Genomic DNA, 27,122 nt, shown 5'->3' on the forward strand with positions numbered 1-27,122 from the left:
GAGAAGCGCGGCGCCGCTTACAGCCTGAAGGAAAAGGGGCGGAGCTTCCGAACCCGGAAAAGGCCGCCTCGCCTTCTTTCCTTAGGCGGAACCTCTTGAGCTGGGTTAGGTTTCCCTGACGAGCTTGGCAAGAGAGGACTGGCTTCCGCTTCCGGTTAGGCCCCCTGAAGTCCTGCTGAAAGGGGTCACCGAGCCTCCAGGTATGGGATGGTTTACAGGTTCCTCCTGCTTTTAACGTTTGTTTCTCCGCCCCCCTCCGCGGCTCCCCTTTTATGTTCCCTTCCGAGACTGGGAAGCCTTGTTCCTTGCCCTAATTATCAGGGTCACCGATAAAAGACGCAAGGCTTTCGAGGCGGTGGCTGGCTGCAGTTCGACCTGTTCTGAACGGGGCTACTCAATACATCACGGTAGTTGATGCATCTTGAAATCAAAGGCATCTTGGTAGTCCGTGGAATACCTTTAGTAACGGTCGATCGATTAAGCAGATCTGCCTTGCAGGGTTGTTGGGGAAACCCAGCCAGACGGGCGGGGTATAAATAAATTATTATTATTATTAGGATAAGGTAAAAGAACTCTATTGTCTTTGTCCATGGAGTTTTCTTGGCAGGGATATTGGAGTGGCTTGCCGGTTCCTGCTCCAGGTGGATCACGTTTGGTCAAAACTCTCCACTATGACCTGTCCATCTTGGGTGGCCTTGCACGGCATAGCTCATAGCTTCTCTGAGTTATTCGAGCCCCTTCGCCACAGCAAGGCAGTGATCCATGAAGGGGTTTTCCCAGTAGTGATGTATGGAAGTGAGAGCTGGACCATAAAGAAGGTTGATCGTCGAAGAATTGATGCTTTTGAATTATGGTGCTGGAGGAGACTCTTGAGAGTCCCATGGACTGCAAGAAGATCAAACCTCTCCATTCTGAAGGAAATCAGCCCTGAATGCTCACTGGAAGGACAGATCCTGAAGCTGAGGCTCCAATACTTTGGCCACCTCATGAGAAGAGAAGACTCCCTGGAAAGACCCTGATGTTGGGAAAGATTGAGGGCACAAGGAGAAGGGGACGACAGAGGATGAGATGGTTGGACAGTGTTCTCAAAGCTACCAGCATGTATGACCAAATCGCGGGAGGCAGTGGAAGACAGGAGTGTCTGGCGTGCTCTGGTCCATGGGGTCACGAAGAGTCGGACACGACTAAACGACTATACATCAAAGTACCCCTGGATGGCTAAGTCCAGTCAAAGGCGACTCTGGGGTTGAGGCGCTCATCTCGCTTTTCAGGCTGAGGGAGCCGGTGTTTGTCCACAGACAGCTTTCCAGGTCATGTGGCTAAACTGCTTATGGCACAGTGGGACACCATGATGGAAATAAGAGCGCACGGAAACACCATTTACCTTCCCACTGCAGCGGTAGCTATTTATCTACTTGCACTGGGGTGCTTTCGAACTGCTAGGTTGGCAGGAGCTGGGACAGAGCAACGGGAGCTCACCCTGTCGCGGGGATTCGAACCGCCAGCCTTCTGATCAGCAAGCCCAAGAGGCTCAGTGGTTTAGCTGTGGGGTAACCCGGTGTATGTTTCCTTAGTGGAAGGACATGGCATTCTTAGGATACAGAACAATGTGGTGTTGGGAGAGAGAAAGCAGAGAGAAAGAAAACCCTACACCTGTCGAGTTATATGCACCTGTGCAGGAGAACAAAAGAGAGTTCCTGGTGGTGTTGTCAGGGAGAATCACCACAGTGGCTGCTCAGCTGAAGCTAATGTATACACAGACATACAAGGTAGAGCTGTCAGTGGGAAGCAAAGTAAAAATGTGCAGTTCACCGACAGTGGACAGTCCTGCAGTTGGACGTTTCTGAATCACAAAATTGTGGAGATGGGAAATTGCATTGCTCATCATATCACAAATACTCATATCAGTAGCTCAACTGTTTTGTACATATTGGTACCGCTACTGATGCAGTTATTATATTGTATAAAATTAGCTTTTTCGCTGCTGGGTTTTTTTGGGGGGGGGGGCAGACACATATTGGTTTGAATTGAATTGAAATGTATTGTTTTGAAACTGTATTATACAAACCTCAGAAGTACCAGCTCGGTTAAGCAAGTCTGGATCCCTTGCAACAAAAAGGCATAACTGTGTAGCTGATATACCGTATTTTTCGCTCTATAACACGCAACAGACCATAACACGCAAGTAGTTTTTAGAGGAGGAAAACAAGAAAAAAAATATTCTAAACGAAATAGTGGATATATGATTTTTGTGGTTCATGCTGTGGCCACAGACATGTGATCTGACAGTGAGTTTGGAGTAGCCCAATGCAAAAATCCTGAGGATCCATGTGGATCCATGCTTTGTAACCACGGAGGAGGGAAGGAAGGGGAACCATGGATCCTCTGCTCACGACTGCAGCAGATCCCCCCTGCCACCCGCAGGCATTTGCTCCATAACACGCACAGACATTTCCCCTTACTTTCTAGGAGGATAACAGTGAGTGTTATGGTGCAAAAAATACGGTATCTATCTAGAAAGGCTTTGAAAAATGTATATTCTGTGATGTTCTGAGTCCTTCAATCCTTATTTACATCATAGTCTCTACTGATCAGAAAGTCTACCAGTATGCCAGCCTGGCAATTAAGTTCACAAAAGTTCTTAGCCCATCTGCTTGCATGTTACTTATGTTTGGTTTCCTGTGACAAGCCAGATTCTCCTCCAGCCACCAGACAAGTAGCTATATTTGTGGCTGCTGTATACCAGACTTTAGTTTTATTTACAGGTAAAGGATGTTGAAATTAGGGTTGCCGTGCTCGTTAGTTTAGTCGGCTGACCACCTATGCTGAGTGCAGTCAAGGGTTGTAAAATATTCCAAGATTGCTGCAGTATAGGTGGGTAACTTCTTAAATATCATTATGGTGTCGTTTGGTAGCAAGGGAAAGACTGGATGCTGCTTGGCTCTGCAGCAATCTGGACAAACAAAGGAGCATATCTGAGTTGCTCCTGCTGCTGCCCTGCTATAAATGAAAGCATCTCTAAAGAGGAATAAGAGCAGTCATTAGTGGCAAAGGTTGCTGCCTAGAACAGCCTGCTGATGCTTGACTGCTTCCAGCAATGCTGGTTATCTGGAAAACCTTAAACCGGAAAATTTGCTATGCAAATTCTGGGAATTTGCATCATAAATCATTAAGCTTCCTTTGAAAAACTTCCTGATGCTGAGTGATCAAATTTTGCATGTTTGTTTTGCTTGCGTTTAGTAAACAAAGCTTACAGCTTCGAAATCATCACCCTTGCCTAAAATGCTATTTGCACTTGGCATGCACTCATTGTTCCTAATTAACTTATGAAACAAAGTTTTCCATGGAAAAGTAAAGCACTGGGAGGGGGGGATGTGTCCCTCATGTACTGGCTACTGCCCACGTAGTACAACTGCATTTAAAAACTGAATTTAAAAAAAGAAATGGTTGCTGTTTGCTTCCTTCCAGTTTTCTTTTCGTCCTTTTTTTAAATGTTACTGCACCTAGTGTATGGGGATAAAAGCCAAAGAAAAGAACTGCTATATTAATCATTTTATATTATTTTGACATTTTATAATAATTCATTACATTTTTTAAAAAAAAACTTGTCAGTTGATGAGATATCACATTAACTCACCTGCTCTTTGTAATTGGCATAAGTATCACACTTGCTGATAATGAAAACACCTCTTGCTGTTCAGCTGTGTGATCCTATATGTATCTACTCAGAAGTAAATCTTGGTGTTTTCAGTGGTGCTTACTTCCAAGTAAGTATTATAGGATTGCAAGCCTATTATAAGGCTTTCAAAACTATTACTTCCTCTTTGGCGATCTCTCGTAGCCGAGTAAGATTGTCTTCCATAAACACGGTTTTAACAATGAGTCCGTAAGTGACCGTGGAGGCCAATTCTGGACCCACACGTCCTTCCACAGTGGGGACATTGGTTCCCGGGTGGGAGTTGATCACAGTGTGGATTTGCCAAGCATGCCTTCCTCTTAGCACGTTTCTCCCTTGCGTCCTGAATTTGAGCATCTTCAAACCCCATGACACCTTTGGTAAAGGATGTTCTCCAACTGGAGCACTCACAGGCCAGTGTTTCCCAGTTGTTGGTGTTTACACTACTTTTTTTAGATTAGCCTTGAGACAGTCTTTAAACCTCTTTTGTTGACCACCAGCATTACGCTTTCCATTTTTAAGTTCGGAATAGAGTAGTTGCTATGGAAGACGATAGTCAGGCTTCCGCACAACATGACCAGTCCAACGAAGTTGATGTTGAAGAATCATTGCTTCGACACTGGTGATCTTTGCTTCTTCCAGTACGCTGACACTATTTGACTAGTCAGATGCAAGTGCATTATTAGCATTAGGCAGGTGGAGGGGCAGCAGACTTGAAAACGACAACAGGGAATATTAGTTGCTACTCATATGCCAAAAGCTAAAATGTCACCCTTGGTTGTTGTCTTAAATAATTTATTCAAGGACTAAAAGCCTCGTCAGGGCACATCATGTCTTGAGAATATAAATGGTCATCTAAAATTTATTGAAGTACCCATTAAAGTATTTTTTTCTGATCTGTCAAAAGAATGGGAAGACGCCAATTCATTCATTCCCTTTTAGTTTCATTGTTCTGGGTCTCACTCTTGCAAAGTCTTTTCTATGTGCTTATCTAACTGCTGAGTCAAATGAGTACTTTCAAGAGCAGAATGATGATTATGTCTTATGTACAGATCTGGAGGATGACTAATGCAAGTCAGTACATCTTGTTCGCAAGCAATAGAAGCTCCATGATCTTGTACAGCCGTTCTTGGAATGCAAGCCGTTTAAAAACTAATTTTAGAAGGAATTGTAATTAATAAAGCTTATTAAAATGCAGTTTATTGCAGCTTTGAACTGCTAAACACAATTGGTCTCTTAAAAATGGGGAGTTTCCTCATTTGACTGGAGATAATTTTAAAAGTTGCATTTTTGTACAGTTTCTTTCTTTATTTTCTTTCATATTTCTTACTGGGTTATTTTAAAAAGAAGAAAGTTTTATTTGCATGGAAAAGTGAGTTCCCGGTGATCCATCTCTTTGTCACATTCTAGTACGTAGTATGAACAAGAAATTGAATTCAAAGCATTACCAGATAGCAATGAGCTCAGGTGGCTTCCATTTAGTTTTATGAAAGAAAACTGATGCTGGTACCAGGACAACAAGTGGATGGACAAACCCCTTGCTCAGTAAACCGGGATCATGAATATATCACACTTCTTTCTTTCCAAAAAAATGGTGGTTGACATTTGCTCCCATGGTAGGAAAAGTAAACCTCTGCATCTTGGAATAGTATATGAATTATTACTTGCCCCCAGCCCTGGGTGGCCCAGTCTCTCTTAAAATGTGGGATGGATGATATATATGATCCTGCTGCCTGCAACCACCCCTTCCTAATCACAGAGATAAAGTTAGTACTGTCCTATAAACAAGTTAAGGCTAGTATTAATGGAATTCATGCGATGATTTTCAGCAAAGGAGGCAGTTGGCTCAGATGTTGTTGTATAGAAACAGTTTAGGGCAGTGGTTCCCGATTAAGGGTCTAGGGATCCCTGGGGGTTCCCAGAACGCACTCCGGGGGTCTGTGGCTCAATCCCTTACCTCCCCGCCCCAACTATTCTTTTGTCATTTTTGCATGGGAATATCACAAATTTTATGGTCTGTTTTTTAGTACAGTATACCCAAAATCAATTGCTTATTAGGGGCTACAGCACATTTTGTTCAAAAAAAATTGCTTTGCAGTGGTGACTACCATAGAACATGGGTTTTTGTTGGGGGGGCAGGCTTTTTGGGGGAGCAGAATCTCGGTTTTGTATTGATTTGGGGGACAGCTGCCCCCCTCCCCCCTTGGCTACACCCGTGCCATAGAGTTATCAAAAAATTTCAAAAGTTTTTGAAAAATAGGGGGTTGTCAGTAATTAGCTAATTGGGAACCACTGGTCTAGGGCCTTTCCAACTTTAAAAAGTTAAAGGACCCCTGACCATTAGGTCCAGTCGCAGACGACTCTGGGGTTGCAGTGCTCATCTCGCTTTACTGGCCGAGGGAGCCGGCGTACAGCTTCCGGGTGATGTGGCCAGCATGGCTAAGCCACTTCTGGTGAACCATAATAGCGCACGGAAACGCCGTTTACCTTCCCGCCGAAGCGGTCCCTATTTATCTACTTGCACTGCGTGCTTTCAAACTTCTAGGTTGGCAGGAGCAGGGACCGAGCAATGGGAGCTCATCCCGTCGCGGGGAATCGAACCACCTACCTTCTGATTGGCAAGCCCTAGGCTCTGTGGTTTAACGCACAGCGCCACCCGTGACCTTACTGTCACTTAAAAGTGGGTGCCGTTTTTAAAAGTTGCATTTAATCCAGATGTCTTGCCTCAGAGAAGCACTTCCATTGCAGGGGACTCATTTCCATAACAGTCAATGAGCCTTTTGTGAATTAAGTGCTTGCTATGTGAAGTGTGCGAAATATAGTTGTATTGAGTGTCATGTAAATACTGAATTGTACCTTTGACATAACCTCATGAGCATGACCAATCCCTCTACTCCCACTTCCATGCAGTTTTTTTAATAGTACTCCTGTATAACCTTGGCAATACTGTACTGCTGGAGCATTCAAATAACTAGAGTTTTGACTCTGCACACATTGTGTGTGTGTGTGTGTGTGTGTGTGTGTGTCTGTCCGTCTGTCTTTCTCCTCCCTTAGCCGTAGCTTGTCATTTAATTGTCCTAAGTGAAATTGTCACAAGGAAGGCTTTCAGGGTAGACACACCCACCCACCCCTATTTATATGTGAATTCAGGAGACAGTTTTTCCAACTTGGTTTGCAAAACAGAACAATGGGGGAGCAAAACCGTTCCTCCCATCCATTTTGCAGCAAATGCTAGAGGGTGTCAGATGCTAAGTCGTGCTTGTGCAAATAGAGCACTACTTAAATGTTCTACTCAAGTGTTGGGTGGGGGTGTTCCACCTAGTTCTTAAAGGGCCTTAGCCAATTAGAGTATTATGAACTGCTATTATGAATAACTGCAATTTGCTAAGGAATACTTGACACATTTCTTATGTTGCCATTGTGCAGTGGGTGGTCAATTTCCTATTATTTTATAAAGAGTAGTTCTGAATGCAGTTTTATAAATAATCTTGTAAGAGCTGCTTTTCTTTTCCTTTAAATCTTTCTCCAGAAACATGGGGCATGGTCATGAACATGGTCCGGTCAAAGTGGAATATCCTGATCCAAAAGTATGGAAAGTAGAGGGGACTCCCTTACAAGATATCCAAGAAAGGTTGGCTCGGCGTGGTCTGAAGGATCCATGGCTTCGGTAAGAGCTAGCAAAAATACGGCCTTTCACTTGCTTTCGTCAGCCACAGACTTATTGTATAGCAGACAATATCCTCTTTTTACAAGAAAAGATCCAAAACCCTCTAAATAGGTTCAGGTTGTTTTTTTAATGTCCGTTCAGGAACACAATCCTCTGAAATACTTAGGATTGGTGTGGAGAACTGTCTTCAGCCCAGGGGCCACATGTTAATGATGAGGGAGATCAGAGGCAAAAGAGTGCAGAGGAAAGAATGTAATTTTTCCGTTTGTACAGTAAGGAAGTTTATACAGTAAGGAAGTGAGCCACATAGGAGTTTTGCAAGGCAGAGTGCTGTAATATCTAGGGAAGAGATTACCATATTTTTCGCTCTATAGGACGCACTGGACCACAAGACGCACCTAGTTTTTAGAGGGGGAAATCAAGGGGGGAAAACCTGTCCGCTTCTCCCAGAGCTTCTCGGGGCTGCGGGGGAAGCCCGGGTTTCCCCCCCAGCCCCAAAGAGCAAAGAAGGCAAGAAGGCAGGATCCATCCCGCTGGCTATCTTGGCTTCTGCCATAGCTGCGCAACCTCTCCAGCTGGGAGCTAAACCTCTCCAGTGCGGCTAAAGAAGCGTGGCTAAAGAAGTCAAGGCAGCGAGCGCGATCCATCCCGCTCGCTGCCTTGGCTTCCTCTTTAGCCTTGCGCAGCATCTCCAGCCTCACCTCCCGCAAAAGCCCACAGGAGCCATGCACCCTTTAAGGAGCGTGCTGCTCCTGCGGGCTTTTCTAGGAAAAGCCCGCAAGAGCCATGCGAAGCTTGTGTGCAGCTCTTGGGGTTTTTTCCTGCCTGCCTCCCCCCTGCATTCGCTCCACAGGACGCACAGACTTTTCCCCTTAGTTTTTAAGAGGGAAAAAGTGCGTCCTATGGAGTGAAAAATGCAGTAGATATTCTTGGCAGTGTTTCTCAAACGTGGGCGCCCAGCTGATGTTGGACTACAGTTCTCATCACCCCTAGCTAGCAGTGGTCAGGGATGATGGGAGTTGTAGTCCAATAATAGCTGGAGACCCAAGTTTGAGAAACACTAGCCTAGCAAGTGTTCCCAGGATAGCATTCAAGCATGTTAAAGAGCTGTTCTTTCAAAGAATGCATCATTCTAAAGTGGCATCAGAAGCTCAATGATTGCAGTAGACCGGCAAGGAAAATTATATGGTTGCTTGTGAATTATAGCTGAATGGATTCTTATTAGAGACCACAAGCAATAAACACAACCTGTAAGCAAAATCGATAACTAAAAGCCACAGAGCTCACAGAAAAGTCTAACTTAAGAATGGGAAGGAGAGATGGGAAAGTTTGCTTCTGTGGACTCTCTTTGCTATCTTAAGATCCAAGCCGTTTTGAGCATCCCCCACCCCACACTCCATCCCACATTATTTGAGGCGGGGTGGGACCATTCAGAGATACTTTGTGGGGGTTGCAGAGGGGAGAAGACAAGAAGCTTTCCTTCTATGAATTTCCTTAGGTTAACTTCTGTAAGGATACAAGCCTGAAAAACCACAACACTTTTCACTGTAATATTGCTTCAGGATACGTCATTAAATTTGTAGACCAACATAGGCAGTTGTACAACTTGACTTTTCGTTCCTCTTTGTTGTTTCTGCTTTGCCCTCTAGCAACGAAGCCTGGCGGTATATGGGCACCTTTGCAAAACCTGTCACTATCATGGATGTTCTCCGCAAAGGATTCAAATGGGGATTTACAGCCTTTGTGGTAGCTCTTGCGGTTGAGTATACGTTGTTCCCTCCAAAGAAGGATAAGGGCCAGCACTGAGGATCATTTGTTTTCTCTCTTCCAAGCTACGAATCGATTGCTGTGTTCTGACTTTGCATGAAAAGATGCATATTAAAGTTCTTCAAAAAGAAGGGCAGTGTGCTGTCTTTTTCTCCCCTCCCATGGGGAATGAAGGGGTTAAAACACATCACACACTGATTACTATGCCGTATTGGATTGCCATAGCAAAGCAAGATATGTCTGCCATTGGTTTATTTTTGTCCTAATAGCTTTCTTTTCCATTTGACTGGCCTAGAGGCCAGGAGAAGGAACTAAAAGGCCAACTTTTAGACGTGAGGACTCCTTTGTGTTCTGCCACCAGGAAGTCTTTGCCTATGAGCATACTCCAGATGGCTGCCGTAGCTACTATTATTTGCATTTATATCCCACGCGATCCACCCTCCTCCTTTATCTTTACAACCGCCCTGTGAAGTGGATTGCGTTGAGGGAAGGTGACTAGCTCAAGAGAACCCAGGGAGCTTTGGAGCCTGAGCAGAGGTTTGAAACCAGATCTCCCACCATTAACCACTACTCTACCCTGGCTTTCTTCAAAAACAACAACACATGGATGTATGTTCCAGGCAGCATCTGGGCTTGTTTTTGGCTATTGCTGTATGGCCAAAGATCTCCTTACACTACAACAGCTGAACGGAATGCTGTCCTAAGTTAGGACTTTTATACAAGCCTAAATCAACCCTGAATCTCATCAAACTGTTTTCTCTTTGTTGTAGAGTGCAAGTTTCCATTTTTCACTTTTCCATTTCCAGGGTTTCTTTGCTTTTAAGCTCCAGAACTTGTCTACTGTTCCTCACTAGCCATCTTGTCCCCAAATTTTCAAAAGCATGAGGCAGTTAAATTTTTTTGTAAACCTGGATATAGTCGGCTTATAATGCCTTGCCTTTCTTGTGAACATATATTGCAAAATCTGAAATATGTGGAACATTCACTTGGGAAGTACCGTATTTTTCGCTCCATAGGGCGCACCGGACCATAGGGCGGACCTAGTTTTTAGGGGGGGAAATAAAGGGGGGGGATTATTTTCCCCCCCCCAGCCCCAAAGAGCAAAGAAGCCAAGACAGCTAGCAGGATTCATCCCGCTGGCTGTCTTGGCTTCCTCTTTAGCCACGTGCAACCTCTCCAGCCGGGAGAGGCTGCGCGCGGATTTGGCAGAACCCAAGAGAGCAAGCGGGATGGATCCCGCTCGCTGTCTTGGCTTCGTTTTTAGCCATGGGGCTGGGGCGAGGGAAGCCCAAGCTTCCCCCAACCCCAGCTCCCAAAACAGGTCCAGGAGTGGCGGCAAGATTGTGCGCAACCTCGCCGCCGCTCCCAGAGCTTGCAGGGCTGGGGATGGGGGAAGCCCGAGCTTCCTCAGCCCCCAGAACAGGCTGCTATCCGCAAGCCTTTGGAGCGCTCCAAAGGCTTGCGGATAGCTGCCTGAAGCCTGGAGAGCGAGAGGGGTCGGCGCGCACCGACCCTTCTTGCTCTCCAGGCTTCAGTGAAAGCCTGCATTCGCTCCATAGGACGCACACACATTTCCCCTTCATTTTTAGAGGGGAAAAAGTGCGTCCTATAGAGCGAAAAATACGGTAGAAGTAGCTTACAGGTGCACAGGGCAGCCTACCTGCAGCTGTTTCAATTAAAGGTTATCTTTCTCATTTTGTAGTGTTAACCATGGCAACAATTTCCTATACTAAACTGTCACAGCAGGCCTATAATCCAAGATGTCAAATTCTTTAGAGGCAGAATTATAAATTTAGCTTTGTAGAGAGAGAAAATGTAAGTGACATAAAGTACACCTCCTTTTCTTAGTCAACGTTGGGAGAAAAATTTAGATCCGAATAATAGCCACTCCTGCGCAGTTAGCTTAAAAATGATTTCTGTGCCAAAATGCACATAATTACATTGGCATCTACAGTGGTACCTCAGGTTAAGAACTTAATTTGTTCTGGAGGTCCGTTCTTAACCTGAAACTGTTCTTAACCTGAGGTACCACTTTAGATAATGGGGCCTTCCGCTGCCGCCGCGCTGCCGGAGCACAATTTCTGTTCTCATCCTGAAGCAAAGTTCTTAACCCGAGGTACTATTTCTGGGTTAGGGGAGTCTGTAACCTGAAGCATCTGTAACCCGAGGTACCACTGTATATGCATATTTTGATTGGGACTCCAAAGGCTTGGGAGTGTGTGAGCATCTGAACCAACACTCCAAAGGTGTCTTGAGTCAGACGACTCAGGAGACGTACAGTGAAGTTGAATGCTGGAAGATTCAGGAGGCAACAGAAAGTACTTAGTCACACAGCAAGTTGTCAAGTTGAAATTTGCTATAAAAAGGAGGCAGTGATGGGCACCAGGTTGGGATGCCTCTAAAAGAGGACTGGACAGATGAATTGATGATCAGTAGCTACTAACCATGATGACAACCTTTGCCTTTACTATCTTGAGGCAGCATGTCTCTGAATACCAGTTGGTGGAAGTTACAGGTGGGGAGAGCACTGTTCCACTCGGGTAACAGCTAATACTCTGTGCTTCCATCCAACTTGCTAAGGATGGGTAAGGACAATAATGCCTCATCTTTACCATCAATTCATAACAGCCCTTTTGAGATCCAGCAGAGAAGAGGAGTTTGGATTTGATATCCCGCTTTATCACTACCCAAAGGAGTCTGAAAGCGGCTAACAATCTCCTTTCCCTTCCTCCCCCACAACAAACACTCTGTGAGGTGAGTGGGGCTGAGAGACTTCAGAGAAGTGTGACTGGCCCAAGGTCACCCAGCAGCTGCATGTGGAGGAGCGGAGACACGATCCCGGTTCCCCAGATTACGAGTCTTATCGCTCTTAACAACTACATCACACTGGCTCTCATGTGCAGACATACCCAAGGCAACACAAGTAACCTTCAAAGCCACCCTGGGATTTGAATGTGAGTTTCTCTAGTATCAAAACCAGGAAAGATGACTTGTCATTTTATTTTATTATTACCTTTATACATTGCCTCCAAGGTGGCGTACAAAATGTTCTTTCCTCCTCCCTTTCTTTTATCATCACAACCACCCTGTGAAGTTGCTTGGGCTGATGGAATGTATCTGGCCCAGTAACACACAATAGGCTTCATGATTGACTGAATATTTGAATCCCGGTCTTTCAAGTCCTAGTCCAACTTTGTAACCACTGCGCCATACTTTCAGCTGTACTTTTGTTGTGAAACTTTAGCTTGCCTTACAACCCCATTCCCATCAGCTGCTACTTTCTTATAACAGGCCCTCTCCTGTATTAATGCATCCTCAGTTCCGGGATCTGCTGTTTGGAGAAGGATTCTGAGATAGCGTACATTTAAATACTTCCATTACTTGCAATATACTGCGTTAATGCAATTCATATTCAGAGCACTTCCTTTAAGAAGAACGCATAGTTAAGCAAAGGCTTTTGAAAAGCATATGAAACAAGGCATACCAAACCGCTCACAACATTACAAAAATGCTAGCGTCCCTCCCAGCATACATACAATGCTCTATTACAGATTTTAAGTTTAAGGCTGGTTTTTTTTAATGTTGCTTTAATTTGAAGAATTTTTGATCATTGAAGAAATTTAGCTGCCTGTATGCAGCCTATAAGCAGCGGTGACTGCCCTGCAAATGAAAACAGCTGTCACACAAGCAGGAACGTGATCACTGTACAGATCAGGGTTCACAAACACCGATAGCTACAGGGATCTAGAGATCTCACATGTTGGCAGCGGAGCACAACAACACGAGAGCTTGTGCCAGACACAAGGGTCTAAAAATAGAGTGGACGTCAGTCAGAACTGGCTGGCTGATCTAAGCAGAAGGCTGGGAAGATACACACACTGCTTACATTACATAGGTTATTTTAATCTTATCTCTGGCTAGTGATGTATCCAACTCAGGACAATGGTGTTTTTTTATATATATTTTGAAATATTCTTAAGATATCCTGGTCCCAGACCATTTCGTTTTATTTGTACCTTTTCAATCGTTTTCAGAGTAGCCTTAAAGATTAAGGCCAGCATTTAGAACTGTACCCAGAAGCAGACAATCAGTCAGTACAGCTGGACAGGGTTGGGAGGGGGGCTTAGTAAGGCAACCCCCAACAACCCAGCTACCCCACAGGTAACACCCCACCACCACCATATTATATTTCCCACAATGCCCTGGAGCACCTGACATAGTGAAGCCAGCAGATGGCGACTTAAGTTTCTGAAATGAACCAATAGTGTTTCTCTATTATGCATTTGTTCAATAGCACAATCCCAAACTGAGTATATGCCCTGGAAATATACCCTATTTGGTTCAATGAGGCTTATTCCTCAGTAAATATACTGTGGGCTGAGACAGCTGCGTTTGAACAATGTGGTGCATTATTTGTACGCTTGCAAAGGAGACATTAACGACTGAGCGTGGATCTTCTGTGAAACGTCATTCGTGGTTTTCATTAGACCACTTAGACCCCTATCTCAAAGGCTGCCCCGTTTGATCCTTCTCGCGACTGTCCTTCAGCAGACGGTTGTTTTCAACAAAATAGTTGGCATTAAGATTATGAGCAATGCAATATTTATAAACCCCGATCACTCTCAGCCTGAAGATGGAGAGCCTGGAAAATGCAGTTTGGACAGGTGGTGGTGGCTGAAATTGCAACCCCTGTGGCACGTTAAAGGCACTTCTTTGAGCATTTCTGCTAGTGGAACAGGGAATTATACCTAGTGATTTGAAGTGCCAATCTAGGTTGCCGGTAATGCTGTGTTATAAGAATTTTTAGGTCATATATATAATAAATGTTCATAAATGTACCAAGCAAACACATATATAAATATATAAACCACATGTCCAAAACCCACAGGAAAAGTCCTAAAGCCATTTTGACTCTTTCAGTCACCTCAAATCTTTCTCTACAAAGTTGAAGGAAATGCAGAAACCTCCCAATTCTCTCTGTCCTCACAAATCCTGCCTTAAGGGCACATTTAAGGAGTGAATAGGGTGAGCCTGTGACCTGGCTCAGGAATTAAGTATTATCATTACAAAAGAATGGCCAGGTTCCCCAGGTAATCCAGTCAAGTGATCATTAACAGGTAACCTGGCAGACAGGGTAAAAACAAGGCACTCAGATTTCTGTTGTAGACCGCCTTTTCTGTGATGTATGTATGATGTTTCTGGGGGTGGTCTTGATCTACAGGGTGGCAATTTCAAAAGTCTATATAAGGGCTTGCACACCATTGTTCTGGGTTCCTCCTCCCTCCTGCGTGTGGTGAGTGAGGACCCTGTTGCAACAGATCAATAAAGATCAGGCTTACTAGCTGCTTTGCTTCTCAATATTCTCTAATTGGCCTCTGTTATTCTCTCCTACCAATAGGGAACCTACCTAAGGACTCTATATGGGCTCTTGGATACCCCATAAGGGAAAAAGGGCAGATTTTTGTTTACAACAGCTGCTGTTTATTGACTGGCGCCCCCAGCACCCTCTCAAAATCTGAAATGTCCAAAAAGGTTGGCGACATCTGCTATGGAGGGCCTACTCTCATATAACTCTTTCCAGAATTAATTTTTTCAAGGGAAATTTCTTCTTGGCTGCATTCACAAAGAGGGAAGCCGGCTTCCAGCGACGGCAGGGAGCACTGAGATGATGGAGCACTTAAGGACTTGGCACGCTGCCTAGCTCGTCTTCCACTGGCCAGCCAGTTGCAGGATGAAGTGGGCTTCTCTCTGCAGACATTGCTCCAGCTCACTAACAATGGTCCTCATGCAAAGAGAACCTTGGCTCCATAAACAGAGGCTCCCCACTTTTGCTCGCTTCTGTTTTCCTGGTCGTTTTCTGGCAGCAAGAACGTTGGGAACTGGAAACAAATGGAGGGACAGATATTAAATTTGACCACAGATAGGGGCTCTTGCATGCTAGACTGCTTGCAACACAGTTCTGATTTTTTTTGCAGGAGTATATTTTCCTTTGCCAGCAGTTTCATTATTGGTGAGGAAGCTTTTACGATAACCACTTTCCCTGGAGGCAGTTTTAACGCACTAGGCAGTAAATCATGACTGCTGCTTTGCCAATTTTAAGCCACTGTGTGGCAACTTAATGTAACGGTTTTTATGTTTTGTAAACTGCTGTTTTCTTGCTCCCTGAATTACAAGAGAAGGATATCAGGTAGCTCCTACCTTGTTTCAAGGATCCTGTTTTATTTGCTTTAGTTCTAGTCACAGGTAGGTAGCCGTGTTGGTCTGCCGTAGTCAAAACAAAATAATTTTTTTTAAAAAAAATTCCTTCCAGTAGCACCTTAGAGACCAACTAAGTTTGTTATTGGTATGAGCTTTCATGTGCATGGACACGAAAGCTCATACCAATAACAAACTTAGTTGGTCTCTAAGGTGCTACTGGAAGGATTTTTTTGATTTTTTTTATTTTATTTGCTTTAGATTAGGACTGGAAGAAAACCCTGAGATATGATCCAAGTGCACTGTACAAACATAATAATTAGGGTGTGTCATTTTAAAGGGCCAAACTTAATTTTTGAAAATTTCGTCAGTTGAGGGGTCTTTAAAATATGTTTTTGAGTGTGAGGAATTCAAACTTATTCGTTTTGTGACTGGACAACACTTACCGGTATCTTAGTAAATCTACATTTGATTAGAAAGCACTGCTCCTGGAAAACCAACGAATTATAATTTTACATTCTGAAAATGTCTGGTAATGCTATAAGAAATTTTTAGTTTCTCTGCGTAAAACCTATCCTACTGGGAATAAAACATTACCTTGTAAACATAAAACAACATTAGAAAGTTATGATATCAGTGAATTAGAAATATAAACAGCAGGTTGTCGTTCCTCGAGATCAGCCACCGACTTGCTTCTTGGTCTCGCATTTCTCGTGTATACACCTTGCCTGCTGCCCCTTGTTTCACGTACAACTTGCATGGGCTCATCAATGAACTTATTCACTTCTGCTGTATCGCCGGCAGCCATTTTGTGTGGGGTTTCCATTCATGGTCCCCACATGCCTTGGCAGAGAGCATGTAAGCTTGCCCTGACCCCATCCTGCCTTTTCCCGGGTCCAAAAGGACCCACGTCAATTTGACGCATCTAAAATGGTCACTGCCTAAGTTTACATGTCAAAGGATGTCCAGATACCTGTCAGATATATATGCCTAAGGTGCAGCAGGACTGTGTTTGATGTAACAGGTGTTTATACAGAAGTATAACCATGATGAGCCAGTTCTCTCTTGTAACATCTGGAGGCAGCCCTGTTTAGGGAAGTTTTTAATGTTTGATGTTTTATTGTGTTTTTAATATCCTGTTGGAAGTCGCCCAGAGTGGCTGGGGAGGCCCAGCCAGATGGGTGGGGTATAAGTAATAAATTGTTGTTGTTGTTGTTGTACAATGCAGGGTCACCCAACAATACAGACAGAGAGTAAGTTTAGGACTGAGAAAAAGAAGTACTTCATCCAAAAAACCGCATTCTTATGAAATAAACTGATGCAAGATGGGGCAATCGCCATTACACAAAATGAATGGGGGCTAGGCTTGTTGCTTTTTTTTAAAAAAAGAGCATTTCTGCCTCACTTTTCAAGTTACAAGAGACTCCCTGGGCTGCTTACAAAGATCAGAAATAAAACAGTCCCCGCCTTCACGTTTACAGTCTCAAAAGGCAGCATGAATGGAAAATGGATTGGGAAGGAGAAGGGGGGAAAAAACCCATCAGGGATTATTTCTTATTTATAAAGTTCCACAGGAAGAAATTCAGCAGGTCAAGGAACAATGGGAAAGCTGCTACAGTGGTACCTCAGGTTACATACGCTTCAGGTTACATACGCTTCAGGTTACAGACTCCGCTAACCTAGAAATAGTGCTTCAGGTTAAGAACTTTGCTTCAGGATAAGAACAGAAATCGTGCTCCGGCGGCGCGGCGGCAGCAGGAGGCTCCATTAGCTAAAGTGGTGCTTCAGGTTAAGAACAGTTTCAGGTTAAGAACAGACCTCCGGAAGGAATTAAGTACTTAACCTGAGGTACCACTGTACTTCCTCTCCCAGCAGACTGTGATGGTAGTCAATAGCTGGCAGGCAGGAGGCTATATCCAGGAATGATAATGTCTGACTTCTGCTTCCTCTCTCACTGATGGTCTGAACAGCTACAAACCATAATTTCTAAATAGAAGCACCATATTCAGAGGTATCATCATAATTTTAAGGTCTTCGATACATAATAAATGTTCATAAATGTACCAAGCAAACATGTACATAAATATATAAACCACATGTCTGAAGCACCACAGGATGACAGTCCTGAAACCATTTTAACTCCCAAATTGACCAACTGTTTCTCTGCAAGGAGGGAGGAAATGAAAAAAAACCTTCCCATTGTCTCAGGAATTAAGTAATTACCATCTCAAAGGAATGGCCAGACTACCAGAAAAGGCAATCTGAAAAGCCATTATCAGAAAACCTGGCAGACAGGAAAAACAACAACACTCAAATTTCTGTTGTAGACAGCCTTTTCTGTGATGTATGTATGATGTTTGGAGGGGTGGTTTGGAGCTCCAGGGCAGGGAATTTCAAAATGGATATATAAGGGCTTGCGCGCCATTGTTCGAGGTCCTCCTCCTCTCCCCTGCGTGTGGGGGAGCCCCTGTTGCAACAGTTAATAAAGATCAGGTTTACTAGCTACAGTGGTGCCTCGCAAGACGAAATTAATCCGTTCCGCGAGTCTCTTTGTCTTGCGGTTTTTTCGTCTTGCGAAGCACGGCTATTAGCGGCTTAGCGGCTATTAGCGGCTTTAAGAAAAAGGAAACAAACTCGCAAGAACTCGCAAGACGTTTCGTCTTGCAAAGCAAGCCCATAGGGAAATTCGTCTTGCGGAACGACTCAAAAAATGGAAAACTCTTTCGTCTTGCGCGTTTTTCTTCTTGCGAGGCATTCATCTTGCGACGTACCACTCTACTTTGCTTCTCAATATCCTCTGGTTGGTCTCTATTATTTTCTCCTACCGATAGAGAACCTACAAAAGGACTCTATATGGGCTCTTGGGTACCCCATAAGGGAAAAGGAGCAGTTTTTTTACAGTGCAAGACCTAACCAATCAACTTTAAGTCAATTTAGATTCAATCTTATAGCAGCTTATGTGGAAGTAAGCCCCTCTGAACTCAATGGGATTTACTTCTGAGTAGACTTGCTACAGCATTGCACTGTCAGTTATGTCAGTGCTGTTCTGCAGTCAAGTTGGAGGAAATCACCTTATATCTAAATTATTAGACCAGTTCTATGCATGCATGCCCATGAGTAAGCTCTGTCAAATACAATGGTGCTTACTTCTGAGTAAATATGCAGAGGATTGCATTGTTAAATACTGACTGGTAAATTTATCACTGAGACTGTAGAGTACTGAAATAGCTAATGATTGCTTATATGTGTAAATATTTGCAAGTAGGGTTTGAATAAGGAACAAAGGAAACCAAACAACAGGTAGCAATTAAAGGTCACATTGAGATCCATGAGTAAAGTCCAAATTCACTTCTCACTGCAAGAAGTGAGGTTACAGGGAGCCAGGCAGAGGGTCCCATCAGATGTCAAGGAAATAAACAACTATCTGACTTTTAGAAGACATCTGAAGGCAGCCCTGTTTAGGGAAGTTTTAATGGTTGATGTTTTATCACATTATTATTATTATTATTATTATTATTATTATTGCTGCTGTTGTTGGGAGCCACCCAGAGTAGCTGGGGAAACCCAGCCAGATGGGCAGGGTATAAATCAGAATTATTATTACTACTATTATTACTGTTTAAACTTTGTGAAACCAAAACCTATTTTGCATTAATAGGGTGTGAAAAGTGATTAACAAATGGATTTGTCTAGAGGTTCCTTTAAAACAATTTTAAAATGGAGAATAAGAATCAAACTAAACTCTCCATTATGTACCTTGTTATTTTATTAGATGTTTATCCCACTTGTCAGACAAATATTGTCTCCCAAATTTATTCAATTTATACTTGAATAAATTAACTTGGAGTAGCAAAACTTTAAATTCTGCTGTATGAATTTTCTAGAATGGGAGAAGTCATCCCACAATATATTTCTCAGCCTTTAAAGTAAAACATAGCTCTGTTATTTTTGTTACAACAGACCAACGAAGCTGGAATGGAAACCAACATTACCTTACTAAAGTGGTAGAAAGTTGTGCTCAAACAAGGCTCATCTCTCATCTCAGCCATGGATGGTCTCAGTGGCAAAGTCACTCTTTGAGTCTCAGTGTCCTATCTGTAAAATGGCAATAATAAAAAAAGAATATTGTAAAATAGTCTGCATTTTGCAAAACATGTATTTTTAAAGTTTAAGAAACGAGGGAAGGTCGGTAGAATAACCTGTGGCGATTAGTCCTGCAATTCTGTGGAGGCCAATCCTATAACATATTTAAAGGTAAAGGTAAAGGGACCCCTGACCATTAGTTCCAGTCGTGACCGACTCTGGGGTTGCGGCACTCATCTCACTTTATTGGCCGAGGGAGCCGGAGTACAGCTTCCAAGTCATGTGGCCAGCATGACTAAGCCGCTTCTGGCGAACCAGAGCAGCGCACGGAAACGGCGTTTACCTTCACGCCGGAGCGGTACCTATTTATCCACTTGCACTTTGCCGTGCTTTCAAACTGCTGGGTTGGCAGGAGCAGGGACTGAGCAACGGGAGCTCACCCCGTCCCGGGGATTTGAACCGCCGACCTTCTGATCAGCAAGTCCTGGGCTCTGTGGTTTAACCCACAGCGCCACCCACTTCCCACATAATATATTTAATCAAAAACAAATGTGTTGACTTCAGTAAGCCTTGTGCATGATTGGAGCCTTAATGGGGAAGGGAGCTTGCCAAGTAACCCCAAACTGTTGTAAGGTTCCCTAATGGGGTCGTCTCCCCACCCCCACCCCTGAGGCTGCAATCCTACCTCCACTTACATGGGAGTAAGCCCCACTGCACTCTGTAGGACTTAACCTCTGAGCAGACATACAGTGTTTCCTATGAATCAGTGTTTCCTGTACTAACAGTACAATCCTTTTGTTTATTGAGAAGTCAGCCCCTTCTATGCTCAGTGACAATTCTCAAGTATTATTGTTTGGTACCTTGGGCTCCTTTGGAGGGATAGATATAAAAACAGTGTGTCTACAACTGCAGCCTAATAATAATAATAATTAATAATAACCCGCCCATCTGGCTGGGTTTCCCCATGTAAAGTGCTTCGAGTCCATTGATGTTTTCAATTCCTGGGTTGCATCCTCTCCTCCTCCTTCTCTTTCGCTTTAATTTGACTTCCGTTGTGGTTTGTGGGAGGAAAAAGCTCTTACAAAGTAACGAATTTCAGGTGGCGAGGTGGAATCTATCTAAAACCGGCAAATAAAATTCTAATACCTCCCAAAGGAGGTTTTATATATATACACACACACACACTTATATATATACATATACACACACATACATATATACATACATACATACATACATACATATATACATTGTTGTTGTTTAGTCATTTAGTCGTGTCCGACTCTTTGTGACCCCACATACATATATACACATACTTACATACACACACACACACACACACACACACACATATATACCGTATTTTTCGCTCCATAGGACGCACTTTTTCCCCTCCAAAAATGAAGGGGAAATGTGTGTGCGTCCTATGGAGCGAATGCAGGCTTTCGCTGAAGCCTGGAGAGCGAGAGGCATCGGTGCGCACCGACCCCTCTCGCTCTCCAGGCTTCAGGAAGCTATCCGCAAGCCTTGCAAGCCCGGCGGGAGTTCCCGCGGGCTCACAAGGCTTGCGGGCAGCAGCCTGCAGCCCCGGCGAGTGTCCGCAAGCCTTGCGCGCCCGGCAGGAGGTCCCGCCGAGCGCGCGAGGCTTGGGGCAGCAGCCTGTCGCCCGAAGCACGGGGAGCCCTCCGGAGGGCTCCCCGTGCTTCGGGCGAGTGTCTGCAAGCCTTGCGCGCCCGGCAGGAGGTCCCGCCGAGCGCGCAAGGCTTGGGGCTGCAGCTTGTCGCCCGAAGCACGGGGAGCCCTCCGGAGGGCTCCCCGTGCTTCGGGCGAGTGTCTGCAAGCCTTGCGCGCCCAGCAGGAGGTCCCGCCGAGCGCGCAAGGCTTGGGGCTGCAGCTTGTCGCCCGAAACACGGGAAGCCCTCCGGAGTGCTCCCCGTGCTTCGGGCGAGTGTCTGCAAGCCTTGCGCGCCCGGCAGGAGGTCCCGCCGAGCGCGCAAGGCTTGGGGCGGCAGTCTGTCGCCCGAAGCACGGGGAGCCCTCCGGAGGGCTCCCCGTGCTTCGGGCGAGTGTCTGCAAGCCTTGCGCGCCCGGCAGGAGGTCCCGCCGAGCGCGCAAGGCTTGGGGCTGCAGCTTGTCGCCCGAAGCACGGGGAGCCCTCCGGAGGGCTCCCCGTGCTTCGGGCGAGTGTCTGCAAGCCTTGCGTGCCCGGCAGGAGGTCCCGCCGAGCGCGCAAGGCTTGGGGCTGCAGCTTGTCACCCGAAGCATGCGAGGCTTGGGGCGGCAGCCGCAGGGGGGGGGATAATTTTTTTTATTCATTCCCCCCCCCAAAAAAACGAGGTGCGTCCTATGGGCCGGTGCGTCCTATAGAACGAAAAATACGGTATTCTCACACATACATAAATGTTGCATCATAAACGTCACTGTCCCAAGCATAACCCTTCCCCAACCACAAACGTAACTACAAACTGTTAAGTTGTGGGTGAACGTATCAGACCACACAGTGATTCTTCAAACAGCTCTTGTTTATTCACAGGCCAGAACAGAACTGAACTGAAGGGTTCAGCCAGCCTGCTTATATAGAGCACCACTGCAGCACAACTGTAACACTTTCTGTAACTATCCAATCACTGAACGTCACTTTCAATCCCTTATTTGCATATGTGGACCTGAGTGAAAACTATCTACAGTATTTCCCCGGCTGGCCCCGGGTGAGAACTTCAGTACATAACACAAACCTTCCCCGCAACCCACTAACGGAAGATTGCCACACAGTCCATAAATAAACGCAAAATTGGAACTGCCCATTTGTTCCAAATCCAATTAAAACGTTAATTCAACAAAATGGCTGAACTTGATCCAAGGATACCAGCTTTGAAAAGTCAGTTATTTATACTTTCTGCACCCCTCTAGGGAATCCCACTGCCCGCCCCCAACCACTGCTTTTGACTGACTCTTCCATTCAGTATTGGCGCAGGAAAGGGGAAATCTCCAATTTCGTTGTAGAGGAAGCTCTGGAGCATTTGTTTCCCTTTTTTAGAAACTTTTTTGCTAAGCATTTTGGTTCGATCCGGTTGCGCACCGTCTGGGCTTCCTTGCGCGTGGGAAGGAAGCTGACTCGCTCTTCTGGTTTGCTCAGGAACTGCGAGCAGCTCAGCGCCACTCCCCAAAAAGGGAGCCTCGCCAACAAGGCTGTTGTTCGTCAGAACGGGTAATGGCGGACGCCGAAGTTTGGAGACTGCCATCTTGAGAAGGGGAAGCCACCGGGGAGCGCGGATCGAGAGGTGTGGTTGCGCGAGTAGGGCTTGCTCAGAGGTAAGGAGCGGTGTCGCCGGCATGGCGCGCTTCGTAAGGGGGTGAGGAAAAGGATCCGCAAGCTAAAACCGGGCTGCTTCTGAAAGTGCGCCTTGGAATAACTCCCAAGTCGTGTGAACAGGGGAGGAGGAGGAGGGATCGGCGCCCCTTTCTCGCGAGCCCGTGCAGGTTTACTCGGAAGTAAGCCCCGCCGAATAGCGCGCTCGCAAGTTTACGCGGCGCGTCTCTCCTCTTTGGAGAGATACCAGCTCAGACTGCTCTCGACCCCATTAAACGTTGGGGATACTTCTGAATAAAGATTTTTATTTTTATTTTAAGGAAGTCGGCTTGTAAGGAAAGGCTACTTAGAGGGGTAACGTCAGAGCTGCGACATAAACCGCTTTTTATATAAAAAAGAACTGCATCGGGAGATAACGAGATAAGCGCACTTTGTGCGCCAAGGACGCCGTTTCGCTTTTGTTTCTGGCCAAAGTACATACGCATTAGAAGGGCGTTACGCGTTGCCCTATGTCCGCCAGCATTATTCTTATTTTAAGGGTTATTCTTTAATGAAAAGGGAACATCCGAGGCTGTGACGAGAATGGCTTAACCTTTCTATCTTAGCCTGCTTTCCCCAAGAGAAGAAAGTCATAGGAGACGTTTTTTAAAAACTTCTTACATGAGCTCAGTGAGAGCCCCAGCCTGTTGATATCTTTCCCTCCACAATAATATTTATTAAGTTTCATACAAATACAACACATACTATAAAACCAATGAAACAAAAAGAAAAGAAAAAGAAAACACATATAGCAAATAATAACCAAAAATATAACCACAAACACATAGACAATAAAAGTTAATTAAACTTCCAACTTCATAAACATATTGCTTGACTTCCTCTAATCTCTTCCATCTGAATTTCCTTGCACTACTACTACTACTACTACTACTGTATTATTTATACCCCGCCCATCTGGCTGGGTTTCCCCAGCCACTCTTGTAACTAAATGTAGCAGTTTTCCAATATCATTATTCAAAAAACAATATTCTGATTATAATCAAATTTCTTAACTTTTCTTAACATTCCTATCCTGTCGATATCTTTACCCCAGTGGTTTTGTTGGAAGGTAACAGATCCTTTTGTAAGCGAGCACATGATTTCAGAGTGAACAGTTGTTCTGGTCACTTTAATGGGTTTTCGGAAAACCCCCACGTAAATATGCCAAGAGCCACTTTCAACACAACAATAGCGATGCAATGGCAGGAATGCATAGCAAAGAGACATAACAGCTTTCAACTCTTATTCCAGATTCATTAACTTGAAGTGGTTTTTAAAAAGGCACAAAAATCCAGTTATTTACAATTAAGCCTATTTCTGATAGCATCCTTTACTGTATTAGCTTAGATTGCAGAAATGAATGATTGGAACAAGTGGGTAGGCAAAAAATCCCCCACCTGCATAACATTTAAATGATTTAGGTATGGAGGTTTATTTTCTATCAGACAGGTGTCTATTTGGAGTTTTCTGTTTGAATCATAATTATATTCAAAAGCAAGCGTTTTCCCCCTCAAGAGAAATTCTCAATCACATGCTTGAAAGGGCATGTGATTACATACGTCATTTTGAAGTATTAGTTATTTCCCCTTTAGCCCGGAGTTCTTGTGAGTTTCCCAGAGGAAAGCCCCACCTCCTAATTAGCAACAAAGGGGTTATATGTACATCACCTACAGTTCCCAGTGTTGTTCTTAAGGTGCATTTGCTTTAAATCAGGCATGTCCAAAGTCCGTATCAGGGACCTAATCCGGCCCACCGGTCGGTTTAATCTGGCCCCTGTGGCAGTCTATTTCTTGGGGTAAAATCCTAAAAAAACCGTAACAACTTTAATCCTAAAAGAAGCTCAACAACTCCGACCCAAAAAAAAGGTGGGTCAGCCCCCATGGCCCTTCACTTCATCAAAACTGGCCCTCTTTGAAAAAAAGTTTGGACACCACTGCTTTAAATATATTATTTGTACATGACTGAGGGGGGAAAATGCAGCTTGGGTGATTTGCAGTAGATCACCAACAAGGATGTCTGACTCCCAGTTGTTTAGAAACAACAAAACTGTCAAGGGTGTGACTTTGTTCCAATATTGACCACCAATTTCTGGCCTGAGCATGTGGTTCCTGAATTCCTAACATACATCCACTCACTGAACCACTATTTTACACAAAGTACATCTCGCAAGCCTGAAATCTGCCCATCCCTGAACTGTTTTTCCAAGCAACTTTGGTGTAGCCAGACCTCCTCACTGGTCAAAAGATGGATTGGAGCATCTCTGGAAATTACATACCCATTTGTTTCTATACGAAATCCAGGAAATGGAAGAGTCAACCCATTCCTTTTCCAGGATCATATCCTTCTTTGGCGATCACCCGTAGTTGAGTAAGATTGTCCTCCATGAATACAGTCTTAACAGTGAGTCCGTAAGTGACTGTGGAGGCCAATTCTGGATCCACACGCCCTTCCACAGCGGGGACATAGGTTTCCGGGCGGGAGTTGATCACGTTGAGGGTTTGCCAAGCGTGCCTTCCTCTTAGCACATTTCTCCCTTTCGTCCAGAGTTTGAGCATCTTCAAAGCCCATGACACCTTTGGTAAAGACAGTTCTCCAGTTGGAGCACTCACAGGCCAGTGTTTCCCAGTTGTCTGTGTTTATACTACATTTTTAAAGATTTGCCTTGAGAAAGTCTTTAAACCTCTTTTGTTGACCACCAGCATTCTGCTTTCCATTTTAAAGTTTGGAATAGAGTAGTTGCTTTGGAAGACGATAATCAGACATCTGAACAACATGACCAAGATCATATTGTTGTTGTTGTTTAGTTGTTTAGTCGTGTCCGACTCTTCGTGACCCCATGGACCAGAGCACGCCAGGCACTCCTGTCTTCCACTGGCTCCTGCAGTTTGGTCAAACCCATGCTGATAGCTTCGAGAACACTGTCCAACCATCTCCTCCTCTGTCGTCCCCTTCTCCTTGTGCCCTCCATCTTTCCCAGCATCAGGGTCTTTTCCAGGGAGTCTTCTCTTCTCATGAGGTGGCCAAAGTATTGGAGCCTCAGCTTCACGATCTGTCCTTCCAGTGAGCAGGATCATATTACTTTAAATTAAAGTAGGAGGAGGTAGAGGAGAGAGAAACCAGGAAGTTTCAATAGGACATCCTGGCTACTAATCTGGAATTATTATTACTCGTTAATTTTTTATGCTTTTATTCTGAGAGTGTGTGACCCTGCAATGCTCGACACTGCAAAAAACTATGGTTTTCAAGCCTGCATGAACATGTAGGCTCCCAGAGAGGAGCTTTCTGGGACTTTATTCCTTCGCAGTCCTTTTTACTTCCTTCCTCAGATAATTTCGTAGCTAGTGAGGGAGGCGCTTAACCATGAATCCCGCTTCACGCAACACACTAAGCCAAACTTTGTGTTAGCTCCACGCACCACAGCCGTCTCATCATGCCATAGATTGGTTTATCCTGTCAGGTGAACTAGTCCCGTGATTGTTTAATGTTTTAAACTTTTATCTTTTGAAGTCTAGATTCAGCAAGGAACCTGGAGCTACACAATTGTGGAAGAATTAATTATGCATGTCTTAAAACAAATAGTCACGCAGCAGGAATACTATAATTGTCACCGAATAAGACAGGAATTCCCCAACTTGACATCTGTGGGCGCTATGCCCTTGTGCATTTTTTGTTTTATTTTTTAAAAATGGGGATTTGGAAATTTAAGCACTGTTGTTTTTTAAATGGCAGGCTCTTCCTTCATGGATAGAGGGGCTTTTCTGAATGGTGGGGGTGGTCAAGTATGCTGGGTGTGTTTGTGTGAGAAAAGGAGAAATGTATATGTGCTCTTCAGTGCTTCAAATTAACTCTGCCCCTTGACCTCCTTATTTGTTTTGCAAGAAAATACATCAAGGGGGATGGCTGATTTTTAAAAGTATGCATGTGATGTGTGGAATGTCCTTGACATGACTTTCTTCTTCGCTGAGTGTGAAGAGTGGTATTTCCTGCGGGATTTCAAGGATGAATAATGTTTCTGATCAGATAATGGAGGGCCCACTTCCTCTGTAATTCTTGGTCCCCCAGGAGCTAATTTCAGGACTGAAAACATTATCTGGACAGCCGATACAGAAGGCTTTAATTTCTCAGGACTTTTGCCCATGAGCAGAAGGATCCAGCCGGCTTATGAACAGGCAGTTTTAATTTCTAGGTAGGTTTGATTTGTCATGTCTTTGCTGAAATTTCCAAGAAGTTAATATTCTTTTGGTCATTTGTATCCTAACATTGGGCTGAACCTGGTCTTTGGATCTTCATAGGTCTTTATTGGGAAAGAGGCTGGGTATCTCTTAAAATGGAGTTAGGTCCTTCTTTGATTCAATTCGGATCAATGCTGGTTTGGGGGGAAATGC

The 27,122-nt window shown here is 44.5% G+C and overlaps 2 protein-coding genes and 1 long non-coding RNA gene across 7 annotated transcripts in view; 2 read left to right on the plus strand and 1 right to left on the minus strand.

Moving 5' to 3' along the window:
- Nucleotides 1-41: 41 nt before the first annotated feature.
- Nucleotides 42-9,241, plus strand: NDUFB3 (NADH:ubiquinone oxidoreductase subunit B3). The gene is made up of 3 exons (XM_081019759.1): nt 42-200; nt 7,206-7,343; nt 8,993-9,241. The coding sequence occupies exons 2-3, from the start codon at nt 7,210-7,212 to the stop codon at nt 9,147-9,149; spliced, it is 291 nt and encodes a 96-aa protein (XP_080875885.1). The 5' UTR covers nt 42-200; nt 7,206-7,209; the 3' UTR covers nt 9,150-9,241.
- Nucleotides 9,242-15,426: 6,185 nt separating this feature from the next.
- LOC308484838 lies at nt 15,427-22,481 on the minus strand. Its single transcript, XR_013990137.1, has 3 exons — nt 22,340-22,481; nt 19,298-19,400; nt 15,427-17,267 (listed from the first exon to the last, which is right to left on the minus strand). It is a non-coding gene; the product is annotated as an uncharacterized lncRNA (long non-coding RNA).
- Nucleotides 22,482-22,541: 60 nt separating this feature from the next.
- Nucleotides 22,542-27,122, plus strand: part of CFLAR (CASP8 and FADD like apoptosis regulator) — a 39,929-nt gene continuing 35,348 nt past the window's right edge. For 2 of the 5 annotated variants that reach the window (XM_081017884.1, XM_081017885.1), the window contains exons 1-2: nt 22,547-22,700; nt 26,800-26,923. The gene's annotated coding sequence lies outside the window, so the exon portion shown is untranslated. Of the gene's footprint in view, nt 22,701-26,799; nt 26,924-27,122 lie in introns of all 5 variants that reach the window. The other 3 variants (XM_081017883.1, XM_081017886.1, XM_081017887.1) reach the window with 3 other exon arrangements.

The sequence above is a fragment of the Podarcis pityusensis genome, assembly GCF_964106645.2.
Source record: "Podarcis pityusensis genome assembly, chromosome: 1".
Taxonomy (NCBI): Eukaryota; Metazoa; Chordata; class Lepidosauria; order Squamata; family Lacertidae; genus Podarcis; species Podarcis pityusensis.

Excerpts from the sequence above, each read along its gene's own strand:
- NDUFB3 (XM_081019759.1), top strand. The coding sequence starts at position 7,210 with ATGGGGCATGGTCATGAACATGGTCCGGTCAAAGTGGAATATCCTGAT. Across the intron at positions 7,344-8,992 it reads CTGAAGGATCCATGGCTTCG|CAACGAAGCCTGGCGGTATA; the intron begins GTAAGAGCTAGC and ends TTTGCCCTCTAG.